The 27,237-nt window shown below is 46.7% G+C and overlaps 1 protein-coding gene across 3 annotated transcripts; it reads left to right on the forward strand.

Moving 5' to 3' along the window:
• Positions 1 to 997: 997 nt before the first annotated feature.
• Positions 998 to 25,058, forward strand: PPP1R18 (protein phosphatase 1 regulatory subunit 18). Of its 3 annotated transcripts, XM_083160002.1 has the most exons (5): positions 998 to 1,429; positions 2,824 to 3,180; positions 3,277 to 4,236; positions 20,555 to 20,747; positions 22,406 to 25,058. In XM_083160002.1, exons 2-5 carry the CDS (start codon positions 2,968 to 2,970, stop codon positions 22,423 to 22,425), a joined length of 1,386 nt encoding a protein of 461 aa, XP_083016128.1. In that variant the 5' UTR covers positions 998 to 1,429; positions 2,824 to 2,967; the 3' UTR covers positions 22,426 to 25,058. The 3 variants fall into 3 exon arrangements, with proteins under 3 accessions (XP_083016128.1, XP_083016126.1, XP_083016127.1); XM_083160000.1 differs by having other exon boundaries at positions 1,009 to 1,429; positions 2,824 to 4,236; XM_083160001.1 differs by having other exon boundaries at positions 1,009 to 1,412; positions 2,824 to 4,236.
• The last annotated feature ends 2,179 nt before the right edge of the window (positions 25,059 to 27,237 follow it).

Here is a 27,237-nt window from a genome sequence, read left to right on the forward strand (position 1 = left end):
GCATGTATCCCCAGTTGTGCCAGGTGTGCATGTGTGTACCTCGTGTTCCCAGGTGTGTGTGTGTGTGCGCTTTGCATTCTCAGGCGAGCATGTATGCCATGTGCCCCCATGTGTGTGTGTATGCCATGTATTCCCTGGTGTGTATATGCCTGATGCCCCCAAGTGTGTGTGTGTGTGTGTGTGTGCATCAATGCTATGGGTCCCCAGGTGTGTGTGTGTGTGTGTGTGTTTTAGTGTGTATGCCTTGCATTCCCAGGTGTGTTTGTATGCCATTATTGCCCAGGTTTGTGCATGTATGCCTTGCATCACCAAGTGTGTGTATATGCCTGATATCCCCAGGTGTGTATATGCCTGATGTCCCCAGGTGTGTATATGCCTGATGCCCCCAGGTGTGTATATGCCTGATATCCCCAGGTGTGTATATGCCTGATGTCCCCAGGTGTGTATATGCCTGATGCCCCCAGGTGTGTATATGCCTGATATCCCCAGGTGTGTATATGCCTGATGTCCCCAGGTGTGTATATGCCTGATGCCCCAAGGTGTGCACAAATTCGATGCCAATGATGAGTTATCCTCCTGTGTAGCCACATCCACAGTACCTGGTACCTGACGTGTGATTGGCCAGGGAAGAACACTCATGCATTTCCTATGCATGCATCTTGGCAGATAATACAGGCTATTTGTAATCACAGTGGGACCGCTGAGAGGTACAAAGACACCACAAAGCACTTTGTATCGCACAGTAATATACCGAATGGACGCATTAGCATATTGGAAGCCAGGGAAGGAGATGTTCTGTACAAGGAGGACAGTCTGGGGAGACAGCGATGGGATATTTATTTGCATTTATCTGTAATTAGCGTTATTATGTACAGAACATGAGAGGAAGCTGCGATAGGAAGTGAGCAATCAGTATCGGAATGTGGTTTTGTGTAATACTACCGGAGGCTTCAGTGTGTGGCTCATCCCCCCTCAGCAGTGCTGGGGTTAATAGGGCTGTATCACCCCCCTCCTTCCTTAGTGTATCCACCCTCCCCCTTCACTCTCAGTATTATTCATAGCAGTAACCTCACCCTCCACCCCCCTCTCTCTCCCTCTCTCTCTCTCCTTCTGTCTGTGATTCAATTTCTTCTTTCCACACATCCTTCTCTCTCCACTTCATTTAAAGGGGCTTTAAAGCACTTTGAGCTCTTTATATCCCAACTTGCATATTCTTTCTTCCAAATATAGTGCATGTTACTAGGAAATCCCACTTCTCACCTGGGGAACCGGTTACAGGGATAAAGACCTTTGGTGCGATACTGTCTGTATCTGTGATGAAAGGCAGGCATTAGAGAGAAGCCTATGCCCCCCAATGGTCCCCCAGCCTGGGGTCGTTATCTGGTGGATGTCACTTCGGACGACACTGAAAGGTAACGGCGAGCAAGTGGTATGTACATCACGTATATAATAATGTATTCATAATACTGTATGAATGTGACTTGTCTATGAAAGAGGCAAATCTACATTACGCCTGTCACTCTGTGTAATGTGTGTGTCATATATATATATATATATATATATATATATAATGTATAGTATTCATTTGCTATGGTGCTTATATCGGTGTTCTCACAATATACAATCTCTGCTTACACAAGTCCAGCTGTCTGCATCCTGAGTCTCATAGACATGCCCCCTGTATACAGTATGCGTGTGTGTATATATACATCCCGGTGTGTGTGAACAGCTGCGCCTTTGTCTCTCTATTGTCTCTAGGTAGGCCCATTACCCTAACTGTTCATCTCTTCCAATCACATCCACCTCTACCGAGCCCATTACTGATTTCCTCTGTACTTTCATTTTTCCCTGTAGTCTCATTTTTACTCTGCTCTCTGTCCCTTCCCCCCCCCCCCCCTTTAATTGATTTGTCTGGCCCCCCACTCATTGTGCCGTCTTGCCACCCGTCTAATCCCATTGCTCATTCCTTTGTGCCGCCTCACTCCTGCCTCAGCCTACTGTATTTTCCGGAATCACACTGTCTCAATCCCTGTCTCATTGTGCTGGACCCTTTCACTCTGATGTCGGAGTGCACTGGGCTGTCTCACTCCCTGACTGCTCTGTTCTGTCTCACGTCTGCCTTTTCCCTATAGTCCCATAGACGTTTGTGCCCTTAATCCACCCCGGTGACAGAGCCAAGACATATGGTGTGTGCTGTACATACCCAACCTACTCACCACCCACCATACCGTTATAGACCACAGCATGCCAGCTGCGCTGCCCACTGGCGGCTGTGTAAATGCCATCCGTGAGAAGATTAGTACCTCCTCTGCCATGGGTTCTAAGCTGCAATGTCTTGCATTCAAGGTCAAAATATGTCATTTTAATAAGCTTAATATGATAATGCATCGTAGCTTGTTCTAATCACCCTCTTCCGCTTACAGTAAATTGCTATGGTCACCCTCCCCCAGTTCATACTTTTAATGGTTGTATGTTATTTTATCCTCTCTTCCTCTCTAGCCCAACTTCTCTTTTCTAACTCATTACTTAGATTATTATTATTATTCTCGTGCATTTCTTTGCATACATTCTGTAAGCCGATCGCTGTGTGACATTTCCTTTCCATAGTTCTTTTTTTCTTCTTAAAAAGTAGTTTTAGCCTTTTCCTCAGCACGCACATAATTCCCCCAGCACATATTTGTTCCCTCCTGTGATTTCTCATAACTTGGCATGGTGCATTTGTTTGTAAATTTAGTTTTTTGTCTCTTCCCCCCCTTCCCCCTCCCTGGTTAAAGCTGTCACTTCTGCCAGTACTTAATGCTTTCTTCTCGCAATCCTTTTCAGGAACATCAAGCTAAGAGTGCAGGAAACTATCTTTTCTCCAACCAACATGCCTCCTTGGCAAATTCTAGCTTCTGAGTCTGACAAATAGCCCAAGATTGGGTGCCATCGGAGCTATCAACACTTGGATCTATCAGTCTGAAAGTGATGGAGGTTCCTGACTGGAAGGTCTATCTGCTGGAGCGAAAAAGAAAGGATGAGGAAGAGATGAAAAGGAGAGAGAGGGAGGAGGAGGATCGCCTCGCCAAGATGCCTGCCTGGAAAAGAGAGATAATTTTGCGAAGAAAGGCCAAGGCCGAAGCTTCCATGTTGGAGAACAAACTTGAGCCGGAAGCCAGTGAAGAGGAGGAGAGAGAGAAGGTAGGTGGTGGTGGTAGTGGAGCAGCAGAAGAAAAAGAAAGCCGGGTGCTGAGGGAAAATATTGGGCCAGTTCAGCAAAATCCGTTTATCCAACAGGAGAAGCAGAGGAAGATCCCAGAGTCCTACATTACAAGATCAAAGCCTTCCACAGAGCAAACAGTTCACCGCATCGCAAGGGTCGAGGACATAGTAAGGGATCCACATCTACCTAACGAAGTAAAGGAACAACAGGTTTCTCCAGAGGACCACCAGTCTCCTTCTGTGGAACGTAAAGGCAGGGTGAGCCGGCTGCTTAGCCGTTTTGGAGGTTCAAGAACGGAAGATGAGAATAGTGACCCTTGTTTACAGTTGGTCAATGGAGAAGCAGATGGGACGACAAAGACATTATTGTCCACTCCTCATGTAGTAGTTGATTCTGAGAACCAGGCCTCATCTTCTCTTGCTAACCCTACTCCGCCTCCTCCTTCCTGCCTTCAAGCTGTCACGGGAAGCCAGGCTTTAACTCAGGAAACCGCTCACTCCTCCCATAACCCCTCATCCTCTTCCTGTGTTGACTCTGAGCCAGTTGAGCTCTCGACCTGCATGGCCCCCACAGCCATGAGTGGGTTCAGCATCAGGCCTAGTCTGTTGGAAGAAGTCAGGTCTTTTCCTTTTCAACTGCGACCAGCATCTCCTGCCAGAAATGTAAAACTGAATACCCAGGTTTCACCTACCGTAACGAGACCCGAAACACATAAGCTTAGCACTGGGAAAACAGAGGAGGATGGACAACGCGGGCTGAGTCCTTCCAGGGTCACTTGCAATTTCCAGAACATAAAAAAAGGGACAGGGGAGAACCAGTCTGTGCAGAGGAGGATAGGCAACACCATTACAGTCAACCCACGTAAAGTGGCGATCTGCGAGAATGGGTTTGGTGCTACAGAGACTAAAAGCCCGGCCTCCAGGCCCGAGTCTGGCAAGAAGCGTTACCCAACAGTAGACGAGATCAAAGTTATTGGGGGATATCTGGCGTTGTCCAGGTCTTGCATGGCTAAACATTCTCGAGACAAGAAGAAGGTAAGAGAGAGTTTTACGCATTCAAAGACACAATAACTGATTATATTTTCTTCCCTGTACGATATATTTCTGTACTTTGCGTTAGAACTTTAAACTCGTTCTATGTCCCAGTTGTTCGGCTTTCTCTGTCATTCCGACCACAAACTATCCAATGTCATTCATTTACTTTGACTCCTCTTTTATTCTTCATGTCACATATCGGTACTTGTTTCCTAGCACGGCCACAATCGTTGGGATCGTGTACCTTTAAGTTAAGGTACACAATCCCAACGATGGACCCGATTTCCTTTGAAATCAGGTCCATTTTGCCGGCTAAGATAAAAAATCGGGGGCATCGCGTCGTTCGGGACCATTAACGTTGGTCCCGACGCGACCGACGCGATGCCCCCGATTTTGCCATAGGCTTCAATGTTAAAATATTTTTTAACATTGAAATCGTGAGCATCGCGTCGGTCTTGTGCCATTATAATGGCACAAGATGAGATGGACTTGATTAAGTCCATCTCACATTGAAAAAAATGTGAAATGGGACAATATGACCCATTTCACATTATATATGGCCCCGTCGTTACCCCACGATAGACGCCAACCCGAAGCGTGGCGAGCGCAGCGAGCCCGCGAGGGGCGGTGGTGCGCGTCCCCTGACCTTTTCATTCCCCTACTATCCACGTCGGCGTGCAGTTGAGAATATATAGTGTGGCGAGCGCAGCGAGCCCGAAGCGTGGCGAGCGCACGCGTATACCTGTGAAGTTTTGGGGTTCTAGGGAATATTTTACATTGAATACAATGTGAAATCGGGTCCCAGGGACCCAATTCACATTTGATTCAATCAAAAAATCGGGTCGGTCGCGTCGATCGCATCGCATGCGACCAAATCCCATGCGATGCGATCGACGCGATTTTTCCGACACGACCACCCCGATGTAAATCTCTGTGGCCGTGCTAGGAAACAAGTACCCACATATCTTTTTCACTCTTTTCCTTCTCATCTCGTATTCGGTCGATAGGTTGACATGGCCGACACATGAAAAGATCAGGATCATAGATTCCTGCTGCGGTCCCTCCTACATACATTGGGGTGATACGTAATATTTGCAGCTAACCCGTTTTGGGGATTTAGCCGCAAATATTGAATGATAAATGGGCCCCTCTGTCACTCTCCTATCCTTCCTCTCACCTCTCTCTCTGTCACTCTCCTATCCTTCCTCTCACTTCTCTCTGTCACTCTCCTATCCTTCCTCTCACTTCTCTCTGTCACTCTCCTATCCTTCCTCTCAACTCTCTCTCTGTCACTCTCCTATCCTTCCTCTCACCTCTCTCTCTGTCACTCTCCTATCCTTCCTCTCACTTCTCTCTGTCACTCTCCTATCCTTCCTCTCACTTCTCTCTGTCACTCTCCTATCCTTCCTCTCACTTCTCTCTGTCACTCTCCTATCCTTCCTCTCAACTCTCTCTCTGTCACTCTCCTATCCTTCCTCTTGCCTCTCTCTCTGACACTCTCCTATCCTTCCTCTCACTTCTCTCTCTGTCACTCTCCTGTCCTTCCTCTCACCTCTCTCTCTCACTCTCCTGTCCTTCCTCTCAACTCTCTCTCTCTGTCACTCCTCTCACCTCTCTCTGTCACTCTCCTGTCCTTCCTCTCAACTCTCTCTCTGTCACTCAACTATCCTTCCTCTCAACTCTCTATCTCTGTCACTCTCCTATCTCTCTTCTCGCCTCTCTCTCTGTCACTCTCCTATCCTTCCTCTCGCCTCTCTCTCTGTCACTCTCCTATCCTTCCTCTTAACTCTCTCTCTGTCACTCTCCTATCCTTCCTCTCAACTCTCTCTCTCTCTCTGTCACTCTCCTATCCTTTTTCTCACCTCTCTCTGTCACTCTCCTGTCCTTCCTCTCACTTCTCTGTCACTCTCCTGTCCTTCTTCTCGCCTCTCTCTCTGTCACTCTCCTATCCTTCCTCTCAACTCTCTCTCTCTGTCACTCTCCTGTCCTTCCTCTGGCTTCTCTCTCTGTCACTCTCCTGTCCTTCCTCTCACCTCTCTCTCTGTCACTGTCAATCTCCTGTCCTTCCTCTCACCTCTCTCTGTCACTCTCCTGTCCTTCCTCTCACCTCTCTCTCTCTCTCTCTCTCTCTCTCTCTCTCTGTCACTTTCCTGTCCTTCCTCTCACCTCTCTCTGTCACTCTCCTGTCCTTCCTCTTTCTTCTCTCTCTGTCACTCTCCTCTCTCTCTGTCACTCTCCTGTCCTTCCTCTCGCCTCTCTCTCTCTGTCACTCTCCTGTCCTTCCTCTCGCCTCTCTCTCTGTCACTCTCCTGTTCTTCCTCTCGCCTCTCTCTCTGTCACTCTCCTATCCTTCCTCTCGCCTCTCTCTCTGTCACTCTCCTATCCTTCCTCTCACCTCTCTCTCTCTCTGTCACTTTCCTGTCCTTCCTCTCACCTCTCTCTGTCACTCTCCTGTCCTTCCTCTTGCTTCTCTCTCTGTCACTCTCCTGTCCTTCCTCTCTCCTCTCTCTCTCTGTCACTCTCCTACCCTTCCTCTCGCCTCTCTCTCTCTCTGTCACTCTCCTATCCTTCCTCTCTCCTCTCTCTCTGTCACTCTCCTATCCTTCCTCTCACCTCTCTCTCTGTCACTCTCCTGTCCTTCCTCTCACCTCTCTCTGTCACTCTCCTGTCCTTCCTCTTGCTTCTCTCTCTGTCACTCTCCTGTCCTTCCTCTCTCCTCTCTCTCTCTGTCACTCTCCTACCCTTCCTCTCGCCTCTCTCTCTCTCTGTCACTCTCCTACCCTTCCTCTCACCTCTCTCTCTGTCACTCTCCTATCCTTCCTCTCACCTCTCTCTCTGTCACTCTCCTGTCATTCCTCTCACCTCCCTCTCTGTCACTCTCCTATCCTTCCTCTCACTTCTCTCTCTGTCACTCTCCTATCCTTCCTCTCACCTCTCTCTCTGTCACTCTCCTGTCCTTCCTCTCACTTCTCTCTCTCTGTCACTCTCCTGTCCTTCCTCTCACCTCCCTCTCTGTCACTCTCCTGTCCTTCCTCTCACTTCTCTCTCTGTCACTCTCCTATCCTTCCTCAAACCCCTCTCTCTCTCTCTTCTCTGACTGAAAGCCTCAGTTTGTCGGGCCACTGTCAACCCCCCACCCCCTCCCTCCACATAACTTCCCCCTCTATCTCTAGAATGTTATCTGTCATCATTCCTCTGGCAGGCTAAGACAAGTGTGGGGTCATGTTTAGAGTCAGTAGCGCCTGCTGGGACTGAAAAGCATTCTTACACTAGGTACACTGCACCTCATCTATGTACAGTATGTGGCCGCAGCTTCAAACTCTATTCTATAGAAACATGTCTTATCTTTAAAGGTGTGTGTATGCGTGTGTGTGTGTGTGTGTGTGTGTGTGTGCATGTATGTGCACACGTACATCCTGTTATTATTACCTAATTGTAGCACTGACCCTGCAACTTTTACTACAATTTGACCGTTATTCCATTGGAATTTGCTGGTTATATTTCAGGTGTTTCACCTTAGGTGGTCAGCAAACCTATTACTGTTACTACACTTTATTTATATATATATATATATATATATATATATATATATGCCAATGCACACACAGGTACAATCAGCTGAGAACACCTGTACAGGCCAACAGGGGTCACTTGCTGGTTGGACTGTCCAACATCTGTTTTGTTTGGCGTGCTATTGGGAAAACTCCACATTGCAGTGCAACACTCATGACAATATAAATGATAAAGCAGCAATGAATTATGGGAGATCTCAAACTTCAATTAAATTTGAGCTTTGTACTGCAGAAAATATTTTTTTTACTTAAGTGTTCATTCTAGCACCCGCTATCTTTGAAAACCCATGCGGTTCCTCTTCCCTGCCTGGGGTGTCGCTGTCTGCTATGGTGTTTCTAGAACAGGTCTGGTTTGCATATCAGTGCTGATATACAGACCACACTGTGCTAGAAACACCACAGCAGACAGCGACACCCCAGGCAGGGAAGAGGAACTGCATGGGTTTTCAAAGATATCGGGTGCTAGAATGAACACTAAGTATAAGGCTGTAAGTCATTCAGGTACAAAAGAGCAGAGACGCAGAGTAAAATCAGTTTTGGTCCTGCCGGGCATCTCAATTTGCACTAGTGCGCCCAGAGTGCTACCAGAGCGTGGTGGGGGAGTATCAGCTGTCAGTGTGTATGCTGTGATGATATAGGACATATGTGGAAATGGCCACAAGTTCCTCTCCGCAGACAGCTGCATGTTTCCGTGACTTGCTGTGTGCATATTCCTGCAGACGGTCAGTGCTTCTGTACACAGGAAGCTCTTGTGGCTGATCTGCAGGCCTGTAGCAATCGGCCGGCTACACACTTACTGTTTTTTGTTTTCAAAAGAAAAATTGCATTTCTGTCTAACTTTATTAGCACACAATGGAGGAACGTTTTATTTCAACTCTTAACCCTTTCAGTGCTGTGAGAGATCCTCAAATATCCTCCTAAAAATGGCAGCATCACTCACAGCGACTGTTCTTTTTGGGGTGCAGTATTTTACTAAACTTTAATGAATTGACTCGACTGCATTTGTATTTATACTACACGAACAGTCGCTGTGAGCGGCGCCGGCATTTTTAGCGGATATTTTGAGGACCGCTCACAGCAACGTTGGCACTCAAAGGGTTTCTAGCTTTTAATCACATTGTAAAGGCCCCCATACATTAGTCCAACTTGTCTTAAGGACAAGTTAGACCTGATTTACCTTGAACTCCCCCGGCAGCTCCCCGGAAGGCTCAGGTCGAATGTCGCACTGATGTGCCTTTTTTTACATTTGATAAATCACAGGTAAAATGACTCCTGGGGAGTTGAAGGGAAGTCGGATGTGATAAATCGCGGGTGCTAAATAGATTTATCTTATGTGCGGCATGTTCGACCTCAGCCCCGATGCACACTGGACCGGGTTGGGATCATTTGATCTACAGCATGATGGTCGACAGTCATTAGGTCGACATAGGAAAAGGTCGAAGTGGGTCTAGGTCGACATGGTTCTAGGTCAAAAGGTCATTAGTTTGAAAGGTCGTTAGTTCGACAGGTCATTAGTTCGACAATGTTTATGACGACAGTCAAAAGGTTGACATGGGGTTTTTCACTGTTTTTTTACCTGACTGTCAACACACAGTTTCAAGTGCACCGCATCCCCTCGCAATGCGTCGGGCACGGTGCCTCGCTGCACTTGGCACACTATTTTATTCTCTCACCGCGCCCTAGTGGATGGTAGGGCATGAAATGTCGGCTCAAAAAACAGTGAAAAAGACCTTTTGACTGTCGACCTGGGCATTGTCGAACTAATGACCTTTCGACCTAGAACCATGTAGACCTTTTCCCGTGTCAATCTAATGGTGTCGACCTAAGGACTGTTGACCATCATGCTGTAGACCAAATGACCACATCCCCACTGGACCGCACATCGGGTCAGACCGAGTTGGCCTGATTTCACCAGATTTTTCAGCCAAATCGCACTACTGTATGGGGGCCTTAAGTTTTCGCCCGTCCTCATTAGGGGCAGTGGGTGCTCCATAAATAATCATCCATTATTCCCACATAGCGGAATGGAGTTTATGTGTTAACCCTTGGAAAGAGATAAAGTGGACTGTAATGAAGTTCCAGCCAACCGGCTCCTAACTGGCATGACACCGACATGGTTTGGAAAATGACAGTTGGGAGCTGGTCGGTAGGTAGTTTATATATTTCCACTTTATCTCTCTCCAAGGCTCACCATTTAATTTAAAATAGCCTACCATGGTGAAGATTACACCATCAGGGGTTAAGAAAGTTATCGGACATTGAGAAATAGGAACATGGCAGTGATATATATATATACATAGGGACTGTATTAGTGGTCACTCTAGCACCCTACACCTGTCACGACCCCTGCAGTTCCTGTTTCCTGCCTGGGGTGGCGCTGTCTGCTTTGGTGCTTCGGTACTCTTTACCTAGCACGGCGGCCATCGCGGGCATTGAATGCACTAAAAAATCAGGTGCAACGCTACCGTCGCGATGCCCGCGATTTCCCATTGGGACCAATGTTAAATTTCTCAATTGACCAGATTTTCCTGTTCAATGCCTCAATTGACCCGATTTTTCCATAGGAAACAATGTTAAATGGCCCACAGAGGCCAAATAGGCACCCTAAAGTGTGAAATGGCCCCCACAATTGTTAACGCCACCCCACGATCAACGTGAACCCGAAGCGTGGCGAGCGCAGCGGTACGCATCCTACGACCTTTTCATACCCCCACTATCCACGTCGGCGTGGAGTTGAGTATAGAATGGTGTGGCAAGCCCGAAGCGTGGCGAGCGGACGCGGATACCTGTGAAGCCTGCGAAGGGACGCGTTTACCTGTGAAGGTATCTGCGTCCCCTCGCGGGGCTCGCTGCGCTCGCCACGCTTCGGGCTCGGTGGCGCGCTGCGCTCGCCACACTATTCTATTCTCGACTCCACGCCGACGTGGATAGTGGGGGTATGAAAAGGTCGTAGGACGCGTACCGCCACCCCTCGCGGGCTCGCTACGCTTCGGGTTGACGTTGATCTTGGGGTGGCGTTAACAATTGTGGGGGCCATTTCACACTTTAGGGTGCCTATTTGGCCTCTGTGGGCCATTTAACATTGTTTCCTATGGAAAAATCGGGTCAATTGAGGCATTGAACAGTAAAATCGGGTCAATTGAGAAATTTAACATTGATCCCTATGGGAAATCGCGTCGGTCGCGTCGCACCCGATTTTTTGTGCATTCAATGCCCGCGATGCCCGCAATTTTTTTACCTGCGATGCCCACGATCAAAATCGTGGGCGCCGTGCTAGGTAAAGAGTACCAGTGCTTCTACTACAGTCTGGTCTGTATTGAATTATAGGCCATAATGTGATAGAGACAGCACAGCAGACAGCGCCACCCCAGGCAGGAAAGAGGAACTGCACGGACCCACCGTCCCAGCTACAGAACATTGGGGTTATAGGGTCGACACAAATTAGGTCGACCACAGAAGGTTGATATGGCTTAGGTCGACACATGAAACAGGTTCACATAGGTAAGGTTGACAGGGTGGGGGGGGGGATAAGTATTACCGGATGTTTGCACCACTCCAAAATCGTCAGTTTTCAGATGTTTTCCAGACCATTTGGATTCACCCTATTCAATGCCTGTTTCATTATTTCTAAAATTTGCAAGGTTTTTTTTTCGAGTCTATTTTCAACCGTTTCAATTTACCCCCAACCCCCCTCCCTCCCCCTCCCAAAAAAAAAAAAAGACAGAATAATGCCCCACAATTGAATACCGATTCTTGCTTAAAGTCATCAATTTGAAGTATTGTGCCCCCTCTAGAGCGGACTTATCGTACGGTTCAGGTCTCGTGTTTGTACTGTGTTGAATTCATCCTGACAGTCTGCCGCTGTGCGTTCATGTGCGTATGAAAGGCAATGCGCTGATCCTAGGTGTCCCCCCTGTAAGCACGTGAAATGCTGGAAGTGCCGGTGATTCCCCGACGTGTGTGCAAGCACGCTCTGCTGCACCAGCTGGCAAAAGCCGCTGCCAAGAATCCGATTGCTCATTAATATGAGCTAGACCAGCGTACGCTCCAGGCAGGGCCGTACCTCTCTGCTCTGCAATGCATGGACTGGCTAACGTGGCTGCCCACACACACAATCACACATTCAATTACCCTGATCATCCGTTATCTAAGGAGAAATTGAGGGTATAGGAGACCAGCATAACGATGAAATAGCATGAGTCGGGCATTGTAGTCGCTGGCTGACATGAAGATCCAGCGCACTTTAGAAAAAAAAACGGTACTTGTGAGTTATCCGGGCTGCCGATTTTGTCCTTAAGTTTGGTTAACTTAAGGACACCCGACCGACGCGATGCCCACGATTTAGCTCCAAATCGGGGGCATCGCGTCGGTCGTGGCCGTTATAAGGGGCCGCGACGCGATGCCCCCGATTTCCCATAGACAGTAATGTTAAAAGACACGATATCGGGGGCATCGCGTCGGTCGTGGCCGTTATAAGGGGCCGCGACGCGATGCCCACGATTTCCCATAGACAGTAATGTTAAAAGACGCGATGGACCCGATTTCCCATAGACAGCAATGTTAAAATAAAATTACAATGTGAAATTGGCCAATATGTTTTTAAAATAAATGTTTCATGGCCCCCCACCACCGTTAACGCCACCCCGCTATTGACGCCAACCCGAAGCGTGGCGAGCGCAGCGGTACGCGTCCTCTGACCTTTTCATGCCCTACTATCCACTAGGGCGTGGAGTGAGAATAGAATAGTGTGGCGAGCGCAGCGAGGGGACGCGGACACCTGTGAAGCCCGCAAGGGCACGCGGATACCTGTGAAGGTGTCCGCGTCCCCTCGCGGGGCTCGCTGCGCTCGCCACGCTTCGGGCTCGGTGGCTCGCTGCGCTCGCCACACTATTCTATTCTCACTCCACGCCCTAGTGGATAGTAGGGCATGAAAAGGTCGGAGGACGCGTACCGCCGCCCCTCGCGGGCTCGCTGCGCTCGCCACGCTTCGGGTTGGCGTCAATAGCGGGGTGGCGTTAACGGTGGTGGGGGGCCATGAAACATTTATTTTAAAAATATATTGGCCAATTTCACATTGTAATTTTATTTTAACATTGCTGTCTATGGGAAATCGGGTCCATCGCGTCTTTTAACATTACTGTCTATGGGAAATCGTGGGCATCGCGTCGCGGCTCCTTATAACGGCCACGACCGACGCGATGCCCCCGATTTCGGGCGCGATGAAAAAATCGGAAGCCCGGATAACTCACAAGTACCAAAAAAACTATGCATTCGTTCCGATGTGTAAAAAAAAATAAGACGTCAGGTCCAACGTCTAGTGAGGCTCAGCAGCCCTAGCGCTAGTAGCAGACCCAATGGGGAGCCACTTTAAAATAAGAACATTAACATCGTTCAACATTCAATGTAGACCATTTTTTAATTAAAAAAAAATACATGTAATTTAAAGCAGACTGTTTGAATTGCAAGAAAAGAAATTGGACTGCAAAGGGTTAAAAAGAGATAAATGCGAGGGTGATAAAGTGTCCAGCCAATCAGCTCCTGACATTTTTCAAACACCGCCTATAACTTGACAGTCAGGAGCTGATTGGCTAAACGTTTAGAACTCTTTACACATCTGCTCGCAGCATAGTGAGTGGATTCCAGGCGACAGTGGGGCGTGTGTTCGCCGGGGCGACGTTAACCTGCTCGATAGGCTCCGAATATATACGCAGCCTTGCGAGCAGGCCTGAATAAGGCCCTTTATCCCAATTTCTGTACCGATGGGGCAGGTATTTCCCCCATTCTCTCTTAGTGGCAGTGAAAATGTTTTTCAGGGGATGGAGAAGAGGTTTGGAGCCGATTTCAGATGTGGAGGTGATAGGCACAGCCCCGGGTTGCCAGATGACGGACCCACAGACGAGATCCCAATGGACAGTAGGCAGACACCGGGAACCCGACTGTTCAAATGCCAGACAGTCGTGATCCCAAGTGACAGGGCCAATTCTTGCTTGTGGTGGTCCACGACCCCCATAGAGGGAGAATAGAACCTGTGGTGAGCGCAGTGAGCCCCGCAAGGGTCTTCTCTGCGCTCGCCCCCCCTGTCGAAGTACCGACGGTCCGGATTCCGATGTCGGCATACTGACTGTTGGAATCCCGACTGTTGGACGCCATACCACACCCCAACACCCTGGGAGCGGCATTTCAACCTAAACTATATATATAACAACTGAGCTCAAATTCAGCCTATGACAGCGTGGCACCACACTAATGATAAAATAGTGCTGGATGTTCGGTATTGTGACTATAACAACATAAGGATAAAATAGGACACTTTAGGGTATGGTTTTTCTGATGACATCACTGGGTGTGGAGCAGGAATTGTCTGTCCCCGCGGCACGGTTGGGGAGGTGTCTACTTCATGATGAAAACCACACATTGATACTGACACACGCAGACATTCACATAAAGCTTTTCATAAAACCCAGCCTAGTATAAAGTGATAGAACCGCTCAGCAGATTGAAGGCCCCGATTTCTGAGCTACCCAGAAACCAATTTTATGCCACACTACACTGAATTTGGGTATGTCCTCCCGCAAGGATGATGTAGTCCCAGAATTACGTTGGTTATTATCAGGGTATCGAGAATGCCGACACACTGCAGGATAACGGCAGATTGAGACTAAGATTTCCTGTCTGATAACTGGTAAGGTGGGGCAGATGTACTAAGCCGTGGAGAGAGATAAAGTACCAGCCAACCAGCGTCCAGTCATTTTTCAAACACAGCCTGTAACACAGCAGTTAGCATCTGATTGGATGATACTATGAGGTTGATCCTGTTAGCTGCGGATGACTCGCTAGTGCGAATCATCACATCATCGGACACACTTTATGGCAGGCGGAATTTGCCCTGAAATGCTCGATGCCACATAGGGTTGTGAGCAGTTTATAGTGAATTTGGCCCTACGACTGGTGCGAGATCTGGTTAAATCTGGTGCCGTTGCCAGAGTTTAAGCGCTTTGGAACGGCATCCAGGCGGCACCTCGTACCCTTCGCAAATAACAAGATTAACCCCTTTATCTCTTTCCAGTAGAAGCGGTGTCTTCTGAAACAACAAGATTAAGCAGTGCTTATAGCAAAAATGTCATGACAGTGTATGCATCAATGGTTAAAATGAAAATTTAATAACACATAAAATTACATAAATAAATATACATAAATAAAATACCAATAGAATGACACTCCCATTAGGTCCCCTCATTCTATTGGTATTTTATTTATTTATACTTATGTAATTTTATGTGTTATTAAATTTTCATTTTAACCATTGATGCATACACTGTCATGACATTTTTGCTATAAGCGCTGCTTAAGCTTGTTGTTTCTGTTTTTCCTTATATTTGGGGAACTGACCACCCCCGTAAGCAGCTGCTCATCAAGGTAACAACCCATATACAGGCGCTCTTTAATTAACTTTGGTTAATTACTTTACAACATTTTTGAAAAGACGGGCCGGACGCTGATTGGCTGAATCTCTCAGCCTTTCAGCGCCCGGCTGTCTTTTCAAATGTTTTCAAATTCAGCAGGGCTTCCTGCTCCACTGCCCATCAAATAGCGCTCCAAGATCCCAGCCACCGCTGCCCGGACCCCGCAGCTGCACATAGGTGTGCACAGCGGTGCTTCACTGCAGCAGGTTCAATCTGTAGGGTCCCACACGATGCGCACGGGACCACACGGGTCGGATGAGGTGTCAAACACATCCAATTTGGGCCGATTTCATACAGTAGAAGACCCTGCTTCTTATCATGCACTCTCACACGGGAGAAGACCCCACTTACACATTAACACTAATGCGCATGATGTGCAAATTCTCAATCCATTCGATTATCGAATGACTGCGCATGTATACGTATCGTAGCCAAAATAGTGCTAAAACTAGCAGAAGCCGCTCCCAGGGAGGGTCTGTCATGTCCGCTCCGGCCTCCATCAGCGCAGAGTTGTGGAAGGGTCAGAGTTGCTCACATTTGCACATTCATTCAGTGGTTAGTGAATTGCGTATGGACGTGCGACAGGATAGCGCATAGCGTTATTTCCGCATGTCATCCGCAGATCTGCACAAGGCGGATTGTCCTTCCGTCCCGGCAGCGGCTATCTACTGGTAGTTATCTGCAACTGAATCGGGCCTCTGGACCATTCTTTTTACGGCACATTCTTAGCTCTCTAAATAAGAATTTTACAAGTCTGTTCCCTCTAAAGAAAGGCTGAAGACGGAGAGAGGAAACTCTCCATCAGTGTGTGCCGGAGGAGGGGACCTAAGACAGTCTGGAGGATGTCTGGGCAAACCTCCAAAGGGATAAGGCAGAAAGAAGATGAAGAAAGTGGTGGAGAGGAACACAGGGATTTGGAAGTGGGTAAAGCAGGAACATGTGGATATAGCAAGGTGAGGAAGAGTCCCACAGACCATGCTATAAGTGGCATCATCCTAGAAAGGGGTGTAAGAGACGGTATAAGAGATGGTCTCCAGTAAGACGTGTAGGGAAGAGTTAAGGAGAGGGAGGGGCAGAGAACGGAGACTCTGGGAAGAAGGCTCATGACATCTGGGGTCATAGTGGGGAGGAGAGACATCTGGGCGTGATGGGAGGTTGGGATCATGGAAAAAGAGGGACTGGAAATTCCCCTGGGGTATGGAGACAAAGATCATTGATCGCCACTGGACAATGGATAAAGGACATAGAAGGGAAATGCCGTCAGTAGAAGTGGCAGATAATAATAAACTCTTTTATGAACCACTCAGAGTGGAGATAATAACAGTGCTGTGACTAGATATTCCATAGAGGAAGATCATTGCTCAGTCGCTGAATACAGTCCCCCTCTGTCTGTACATTCTGTATCCCCTCTGTCTGTACCCACCCTTCAGTTCCAGATCCCCGTCACCCATACTCCTGGTCTCTAATCTCTCTCCACTTCAGTCCCATCTTTCCATACCTTGCTCCTTTTCCTGGACAGCTCCTGTATAACCCCAAACGACATAATCTGGCTAATGGCACATCCAATTAAAGGATTAACACAATTAACCCCTTCCCTGGCAGGCCTGTAATAGCGTATAAAATGAGCTGGTGTATAAGGATTTATTTTCCCTTCCCCGCACATTTATTTCCCTTGTCATTGCTTATATTACATGGATCATTTCCTGAAACGATTGTACTATCGAGGGAGAGATGCTCTGCAGAGCGAGGTTGCAGAGCTGCGCGAGATTTTGTCACCAAATTCTATGGATGATGAGGATTACGGGAACTTGTAGCAAACATTCTATGTGCACACACTGTGCAATGTGGTCGCTGAGTGATTTCACCTTAATATCGCTCAGTGACCAAATCGCTCAGTGCACCGTTTTCACCAGCGACAAGCAAGTTTTAGCAGCCGCAAGTGGTGGCTTGGAGTTCGCCATGCAAGCCCTGGCCTTTAAAGTGGAGACATTCCTTATAGCAACCGCTACACTTCTACACTCTATTAAATGGTCGGTGGAAACTGAATAGTTGATGTACGCAGCTTCTCTACTTGTTGCCTTTATACAGTTTGTTCTATAGCACAGCATAGTCCGTTGCGCTTTACAATTCCGTTAATTCCGTTGCACTTTACAATAGGAGACAGTGATACAACAAACTGGGCATTTACAGACAGTCAAAGGCATGAGGGCCCTGCTCCCAAGCATAAGCTCTATAGGCAAGCTTATCCCTGTATTCCTTATTTATTTATTTATTTATTTATTTATTAACAGTTTCTTATAGCGCACACATATTCCGCAGCGCTGTACAAAGTATAGTTGCCCATTCACATCAGTCCCTGCCCCAGTGGAGCTTACAATCTATATTCCCTACCACATGTACGCGCACACATACATTCTAGGGTTCATTTGTTGGAACCCAATTAGCCTACCAGTATATTTTTTGGAATGTGTGAGGAAACTGGAGTACCCGGAGGAAACCCACTCAAGTACAGGGAGAAAATACAAACTCCGCACAGGGCCGTGTTGGGAATCGAACCCATGACCTCAGGGCTGCCGAGAGGTATGCAGGGACCCGGTAAAATTTTTGGGGCCGTGGCTTAATAACGATTAGGTCACGCCCCAAAAATGTTTAGCAGGGGTGACAAAACACTGTAAAGTCGGGGGGGGGGGGGGATTCCCCCTTCAGCAGCAGCTGCAGTAAACACCTACAGCATGTGCTGTGCTGACAGCAGGCTCAGCATGAGCTCTCACACTGTCAGTGAGCCTGCTGTCAGCACATGCTGTAGAGTTATGTGATGCTGCTGCCCGGGAGGGGAAAGGGGGGGTCGGACCAGGGCCCCCACCGGGCCCCTCCAGCAAGCCGGGGCCCGGGTAATTAGTACCCCCCTCTCGGCGGCCCTGGTTGTGGGGTAGTAATGCTGCTAACCGTTACACCGTTTACTACTCGGTGCATGAAGCTTTGCTCCAGGTGTAGGTGCTAGGTATGGCCTCACACATTATGGGCCTTATTTTGATCAGAGGACTGATGTTCAGTGTCTGCGTATGTGCAGAACTTTCGGTTCGCCGGGCACCTGGCTCCTGTCACTGTGTATATATGCCGGTTGCCCCCAGAAAGGTGTATTGGCTGCAGTGACGGCTCCTCCACAGAGACGGGAGTCATATTCTGCACTTAAGCTGGGTACACATATATACAATTGTCGGGCCGTTCTTCCGTTTTGGGTCGGACAGCCGTTCAATTGTATATGTGTGTACGCTGTCCCATACGAGCGATTAACGGCAAAAAACTGTCTTGACCGTCCATACTCGGTCGGTCGAATGTTCTTTGCTGTTTAATTTTCATCCGACATTACGGCCACATATCGGAACAAAAGTGCAGTGTGTACGCACGTTCGATCGATATGCTGCCGTCCTTGCGACTATACTGCCAAAGCTGCAACGCCCATGTGGGTGTTCCATAGCTGCAAGATCTCTCCTACAGCACAGCCTATATACAAGAAGCGTTCACCTCCAGGGGCCAGACATACGGAAAACTGCTATATACGGGGTACGCGGCTAATTAGTCAGCCGGCAGGTGACTAGGGTAAACTGCTATATACAGAATAAAATTTTGCCTTTATTTAAATGTATTTAAAACTGCAAAATATTAAAAAAATATACAAATATTGACAAACAAAGTGAGGTAAGTACATGTTTAAAAACAGCATGTGCGGGGCTCCCATGTCTGCTAAATGGTCTCTGATTTTTTTTAACTGCAGCATTTAAATGATGCTCTGTCAAAAATATAGATTCCCCAGGAATGATTCACTTTCTGTAACAATATGGCAACACAGTATGTTTTGAGAAATGTAAATAAACAATGTTTCAGTCTCAGCAGAGACTTGTAAGTTAACGGGAAATGCCGGCAATGAATTAACGGGGTTAACAGTGATTAATGTGACTTCACAGGAACCTTAATTATCCTGTGATGGTTCTCTAATGTGTCTTAAATAAACACTGTTATCACTGTGTCTGACCCCTGAATTTTATGTGGGGATGACTGAGATACTGCAACCAACAAATCAACACTGACTAGTCACAATATAAAGGAGACGCATCACAGAGTCTATGTGTTCCGTCTAGCGGTTCAAAGGTGCTCTGTTCTGAACATGAATTTCCCAGACAAAGTACACATTATGTTACACATTACATTGCCACAGTGTAACATAATGTGTACTATGTCTGGGAAATTCATGTTCAGAACAGAGCACCTTTGAAATGCTAGACGTAACAAAGAATACCATAGATAACACTAGTCACTTTGCCGTATCTGCCCTAGTCACCCTGCCGGCTGCTATAAAGATGCGGAAAGTGACTACCTAGTCACTTTGCCGTATCTGCCCTAATCAACCTGCCGGCTGCTATAAAGATGCGGAAAGTGACTAATTAGTCACTTTGCCGTATCTGTCCTAGTCAACCTGCCGCCTGCTATAAAGATGTGGAAAGTGACTAATTAGTCACTTTGCCGTATCTGTCCTAGTCAACCTGCCGGCTGCTATAAAGATGCGGAAAGTGACTAATTAGTCACTTTGCTGTATCTGTCCTAGTCAACCTGCCGCCTGCTATAAAGATGTGGAAAGTGACTAATTAGTCACTTTGCCGTATCTGTCCTAGTCAACCTGCCGGCTGCTATAAAGATGCGGAAAGCGACTGGACTAGCCAGTCACTTTCCTGCCGGCTGCTATAAAGATGCGGAAAGTGACTAATTAGTCACTTTACCGTATCTGCCCTAGTCACCCTGACGGCTGACACGTACCCCGTTACTGTTACAGTGCAGCATCCGACACCTCCTACTGAGCAGGAGTTGGCATTGTGGTGACACCACCCCAGGGCACTAGAGTGATTCATATCCGTTCATGTCATAATAAATGTATTGCCGAATGTGTAGTGACGTTACGGAGGCAGTGTGCCGTGACCAGCTGTCACTATTTGTAGGGGATGTGGGGCTTACTTGTGTGGCTAGATTGGATCTGTTTCTGGTCTGGACTATGGCGAGCAGGCTAAACATCTGGATTGTAAGGTGTGTCACCAGTTTTAGGGTCCACCTCATCCTCAATCTCTCTGGCCAGCAAACAACGAGAGCCAGCATAATGACTTATAATGGGGATATGTACTTACATGACGTGCCAAGCACAATGGAATTATTATTATTATTTTTGTTTTAGCCTTTTCCAAGATCTAAAACTTTCAATTAATTGTTTTTTTCCTGGCTTCATTTTGTCACCAGCTGAACATCTCTTTCCCGGAGGTGGAACTCGAGCGAACCTTTGAATATCCTTCGGAGAGCTCTATGCTTGCAGAGTACGGCCCGTCGGAGGAGCCAGACACCACAGTCCCATCCCTCACTCAGTCTGAGGATGACGAAGAGGAGGAAAGTGCCCTGTTGGAGGGTATTCTGAGAAGGAAAGCTCTCATAGTCGGTGAGTGGCCTCCTTAGTCCTAGGCCAATCTCCTGTGACGGACCTGGTCTTCATCATCCCCTTGTCCTTATGTAAATGGTGTGCAGTCACAGGAGGGTAATGTCACCAGTGGACGGAACCAGAGATCTGTAGTTGGACCAGTGCTTTTTAGAATCTCTATTGGTGACATTGCAAATGGTATTGAAGTTAAAGTATGCCTCTTTGCAGATGCCACAATGGTATGCAACAGGGTAGACGTTGTGTAACACCAATGATTAATGATCTAGGTAGAGTAGAGCACGGGTTCTCAACCTTGGTCCTCAGGACCCCACACAGTGCATGTTTTGCAGGTCTCCTCACAGAATCACAATAATTAGCACCACCTGTGGATCTTTTCAAATGTGTCAACGAGTAATGAGTGCAGCTGTGCACCTTCCGGGTGACCTGGAAACTGTGAACTGTGTTGGATCCTGAGGAGCAAGTTTGAGAACCCATGGAGTAGAGGAATGGTCAAGAGCATGGCAATTACAGTTTAATGCCAAAAAATGTATAAAATCATGCACTTGGCTAAAATCTAAAGGCTAATATAGTATAAATGGCACTATGCTGGAAACTACTGAGGAAGAGAGGGATATAGGTGCCACTATTTCAGTGGACTTAAAGGCGGGGAGGCAATGTAACATAGCAATGAAGAAGGCAAGTCAGATGCTTGGTTGCATAGGGAGAGGAATCAGTAGTAGAAAGAAAGAAGTAATAATGCCACTGTATAGGTCATTGGTACGATCTAGAGTATTGTGTTCAGTTCTGGAGGCCATATCTTATTAGAAAATGAAGACCTGCACTGACACTGCAAGGAGGGAGGGAGGTTCAGGGAAAATCTGAGGAAAAATTACTTCACAGAAAGGGTAGTGGACAAGTGGAATAGCCTCCCATCAGAGGAGTTAGCTGTTAAAGCTGACCATACACCACTGCGATCTCTTGCAGCACTGTATGGCCAGACGATCCCCCGCAAGCCGCCCGGGACCTTCCCGGGTGCCAGGGTCGCATGCAATACATCACATGCGGTCCTTTCACATGTGATCCATTGCATGCCAACCCTGGTTCCCGCCACCAGGAGGAGGGTCCGAGGTCGGACCTGCATTCCCGTCCGACCACCGACTCAGGTATGATGCACATTGGACCGCACATCGGACCTGAGGAGACATCAGACACCACCCGATTTGGGACGATTTCTCAGCCCGTTCCATTAGGAACGGGTGAAATCGGCCCAAATCAAGGTAGTGTATGAGGGCGTTAAGACAGTTTTTAAAAATGCATGGGATAGACATAAGGATATCCTTACATAGTAATAAAGATCACATAGGGTTTGAGGTAACAATATAGTAAAAAAAAAAGGGACAGACTAGATGGGCCAAAGGGTTTTTATCTGTGTCATTTTTTATGGTTCTGCCTGGTTCCCTATCATATCTGTTACCATGCTTGCCCAGGTATACCAACTGTGTTAGGCAAAAGTTACACATTGAGCATGTAGTCGATCTACCCGTGACTTGGGGAACGACATCACACAGAATGGAACCTGGGAGCATCTTCTCTTCTGTCCTTCCTGTAATCCCCATTGCCCTCTTACACCATTGCTCTTCCCTGACGCCACCCCTCTGTTTTTCTTTTTACAATTACAGATGAGTCCTGCAAACGCTGAGGAGGCAACAAGGCGCATTTTGGGTACAAAGCATCAGGCACCTTTGAATCCCTGGTATTTCGCCACTGGAACTAGCCATGTTTACCAACGAAACCAGACAGCCGGCACGCACAGACTAGTTTACCAGTGGTGCTCTTAGCTGTAACCGACGCAGCCAAGAGTTGGAGCGGATCTACAGAATAATCGTTCCCTCTGCAGTTGGGCCAGTGTCGCTAGTGGGACTAGTGATGGCTTTGGTACTAACGAAATAGTCTAGTGTTCCAGTGGAACCAACAACAGTTGCCATTAAGACTTATGATACCCATCGGAAACCAATCATGTTAGACCGCCATCTTGTTTGGTTAGGTTTACAGCAATGACCAGTTCCTGTAATACACACACTCATTAGTGGTGAGGCCACTTTTAGCCATACATTGCTATTTAAAGAGCTTTTGTTAATATTGACAGTATTTAAACAAACTCAAAGTCATTCCGTCTGGTGTCTAAGTTGTACACTGGCCGAGTATGATCTCGTTACAAGCATGTGACTCGATAGCCATCGGTAGAACTAGTTACTGCTCTAACCACTAGTTAGCACATCATTCATCTAAATCATATTATTTAGCATGCTAGTTCCTGTCGGCAATGAAATCACTTGCAATTCTCTAGTTAGTTACTTGGACCAAGCTTCTTTCTGCTGAACTAGTTGCCTATCATGTTTTTTAATATAACTGATCAATCAGAAATATTGCTTGGACAACTAGAAAAAAAGGTTTTTTAGTAGGAGATCGTCACAAACAACCATTAGGGGGCGGGGGGGAGAACTTTGGTTTGGACTGGTTACAGTATGTGGTAAGGGCACACTGGTTTAAATTAGTTATGAATAGTTATTATTATTACCGGCAAGTATTTCTTTAAACTGCTTTTGTTCTTATTTTGAGGGGGGTTTTATATATATTTTAATATTTTTGTATTTTTCTAAAGGAACCGTTGTTGCGAGAGAACAAAAAAATAGCTGTCCAGGCTTTAAGATACACTTGAGTGCCAATCCCTGTGTTCTGATTGGTTGCAGGGAAAATATGTCATACTGTACTGCCGTGACCATTGTCGCTCCAACCATGTTGAATGTTTTGCTATTTTTTCTACTTTGTTTTTGTTGTTTTTGTTTCCTTTTTAAACTTTGTATTGATGGAAAATGACGTCCACGGGTTACACATAATGGAGGCGGCAGTTTTGGTAGACCAAACGGATGAAGTGGTCCAGTCATTCATAAGGAACTTGTGACCTCCTTTCTGAGGCACGAGGCTCTTGAACTAAAAATGGCCACAAGATGGCTGTCACCACAGTGACCCGCCCGCTTTAAACTCAAGAAAAGAGGGAAACATTTCCTTGGATATTATAATATTCCAAGAGAGGCTAGTCTGCTTTTATAATGCACTGTGTTTTGCACTTAATTTTTAATATTTTAATATTTGTGTGTGTATGTTATCTCATTTGTATTTCTTTGACGGTAATGAATCAAAACCGGGTTGATAGGATTGGAAGCAGCATCTGTTAAAATGTACGTGCTGTAAAATATAACATTCAGAGTGGATTAAGCAATGTTTGTCTATGTGTTGTTTGCTCAGTATCACTATACAGAACAGCATGATTATTGTCGGGTACGTTGATGACATCATTATAGTGGGACGTTGTCAGTGTGTGGGTAGTAATAGATGGTCACACTCTAAAACAGGCCCATCCATCCTGTGGCTCTCCTGCTGTTGCAAAACTACACATCCCAACATTCCCTGGTACAGTTTTTATATTCCCTAATATCAAAACTGTCGCAGGGCATTCTGGGACTTGTAGTTTCACAAAATCTGGAGAGCCACACAGATTGGCCGGGCCTGCTCTACAATGATACAGATTACAGCATGCCATTTCTCCGGGTGCATCTTTTGTTTCTTTCATGAATGTAACTTGGCAGTATGTGGAAAGCCGTAGAGGGTACGGCATTCGTTCTTGACTCAATTATAATATCATGAAATATATCCATAAACTAATATTTTAAAACAATTTACTGATTGCCATAGGCCGCATTGCCCATTAACCCTTAGTTACCAATATTTCACGGGATGGGAATCGCAGAATTGTGCTGCTGCAACTTGCGAAGAAGTCAGTGCCGCACATTGGCTGTGACGCACTTCGCCGCAAATTTCTTGTGAATGCACGATCTAGTCCAGGGTTGGCCAAACTGGTCCTCAGGATCTACCAACAGTTCATGTTTTCCGAGCCACTAGTGGATCTGTAGAATGTTAGGAATTCATGCAGGACACGTTTGACATTTTAACAGTTAGTAATGTCTGCACCTGTGCATCAGCTGGGTGGTCTGGAAAACATGGACTGTTAGTAGATGCTGAGGACCGGTTTGGTCAGCACTGATCTTGTTGAACCTAGTACTGTGCGTGGTAAATCGGTTCCAATGTCCAATTCTTTCCAAGCACGTTGAGACCAGAAAGATGAAAACAGTTCTGAAATTGCTATTTGGGTCACAAAACTTTATTAGGGCCCATATAATTACACTGGAGTGGTATCCATTCCTACGCCGAATCCAAAAGAAAAACAGCTGCCATTTTCTGTTTGCATTGTTAATAAATCAGTATTCAAACTTTTGTGTGGTCTCTTCCTCATTGTATAATATAGAACGTAAAGGGGCTAACCCCAAATGGGATTTCTATCAGGATAGAAAAGCACTGCACTATGGGGTTTATTCTAGTTCATTCTTTCTGACAAAATCCTTCTTAGATGGACAAAACCATGTGCACTGCAGGGGGGCAGATGTAACATGTGCATAGAGAATTAGATTTGGGTGAGTTATTTTGTTTCTGTGCAGGGAAAATACTGACTGCATGATTTTACACTGCAATATAGATCTCACTTTGAAGTAAAACCCCACCCAAATCTAATTCTCTCTGCACATGTTACATCTGCCCCACCCGCAGTGCACATGGTTTTGTCCATCTAAGAAGGATTTTGTCAGAAAGAATGAACTAGAATAACCCCCTATATAATTCCTTTTTTGTGCATTTTTACAAGTGTTCTCTGAGCGAAAACGAATGCCTCTGACTGGCAAGTATTAAAGAAAAAGCAAACAAAAAAGACTAAATACAACGATTTTAACAAATGTGACACACTGGTTATTTTATTGTCAAAGATTCTAATTCAGACTTGACCACTGATTAGAGAATTTGCAAAGAGAGCAATTATTAAAGGACTGCGCATGTGGACTGTACACATAACACATGCGCGAGGGGAGTGGGTAGTGATTAGCATTCCATACGCAATTCTCTTGCAATTTGAGTGAGCGAGGGCTGCCTAGGCATGAGGGAATATAAGAGTCTGTGCAGTTTGGGATGGTATGACAAAGATAGAAATCAGAGTGTCACTTACCCATAGAGGTGCAGTGTAGATGGGGTAGCCAATCAGGTGTAGAAGGGGTGGTAGCTTAGGTGGAGGTATATAAGAGGTAGTCAGGTGATCCATCTTCCTCTTGAGTCTGGATTCCCACCCTCCCTCCCTTGTGCTAATCTACCACATGGCCTTTCGTCCGTCACCCAAATTTGGCTCTCATCAATTTAAATATTAATTGGCGGGAGGGCGCTCTCGATCAGCAGTCCAGTTTGAAGTACAGGTGGTCACTGTGAGGTATTGCCACCCTCTGCCAGGAAGGCTGGTGAGTTCTGCCCCCGAGGGGGGACGCAGGACACTTTTAGAACTGTCCTCATCATGCCCTAGGAGGGGCGGCAAGACAGTCACAGCGCAGGCTGGCTTTGAATTCAATGGGGGCGGTTCCTCGCCCTGGTTACAAGTTGGGGTGTTGTAGTCGCCGCCATTGCTAAAGTTTTATGACTGGCTGGTCTCCAAGCGCTCTCTAGGCCATCCCTTTTCAATAGGGTCATACCACAATAAATACCCTTTACCTTTTTAAACTTATGCAGTGGTTGTCCGTGTCGTTATTTCAGGTCACGTGTCCGTGTGAGTTATTTCAGGTCATGTGTCCGTGTGATTTACTTATAGGGGTAATCAAGGTTTAAGTTGAAAGAAAAGGTTCATCTCAATAATGCATTAGACGCCTTAAGCAACAGCGTTTTCTTTTTCTGTCTGAGCGGTGGCTTTCTCCTCGTAGTCCACTGTGACTTCTCACATAAGTGATCCATGTTGAATTACACCCATAGTCCAGCCAGAGAGTAGTCTGTTGTCTTTCCTTCTAGCAGTCATCCCTGGACTGGGATGATATTACGGGATGCAGTCAAAATCCTGATGGTCAAAATCCCGACGGTCAAAAAACCGACAACCATTGACCGACGGTGAAAATACCAACATTTAAAATCCCGACAAGGTCAAAATACCGACATATACAAATTAGACAGGTGAAAAAGTCAACATGACTTTTGATCGACAGGTCGCGAGGTCGACATGGGGTTTTTCATGCCCTACGATCCACTAGGGCGTGGTGGAAGAATAAAATAGTGTGCCGAGCGCAGCAAGGCACCGTGCCCGAAGCATCGCGAGGGGCTGCGGTTGACTTCCAACTGTGTCCATGTCGACTGTGTTGACATTCGGGTCGAAAAACCGTGCAAACCCCTGTCGACCGAAAGTCATGTTGACTTTTTAACCTGTCTACATTCTATATGTCGGTATTTTGACCTTGTCGGTATTTTGACCTTGTCAGGATTTTAAATGTCTGTCAATAGCTGTCGGTATTTTGACCTTGTCAGGATTTTAAATGTCGGTATTTTGACCATGTCGGGATTTTGACCGTCTGTCAATAGCTGTCGGTATTTTGACGTC

Source organism: Crinia signifera, chromosome 9 (assembly GCF_055691185.1).
Source record: "Crinia signifera chromosome 9, ASM5569118v1, whole genome shotgun sequence".
Classification (NCBI taxonomy): Eukaryota; Metazoa; Chordata; class Amphibia; order Anura; family Myobatrachidae; genus Crinia; species Crinia signifera.

Bases quoted from the DNA above. Each gene is read 5' to 3' on its own strand.
- PPP1R18 (XM_083160000.1), top strand. From the start codon at position 2,968: ATGGAGGTTCCTGACTGGAAGGTCTATCTGCTGGAGCGAAAAAGAAAG. The intron at 4,237-20,554 runs GTAAGAGAGAGT...TTTTGTCACCAG, and splicing joins ATTCTCGAGACAAGAAGAAG to CTGAACATCTCTTTCCCGGA. The intron at 20,748-22,405 runs GTGAGTGGCCTC...TTACAATTACAG, and splicing joins AAGGAAAGCTCTCATAGTCG to ATGAGTCCTGCAAACGCTGA.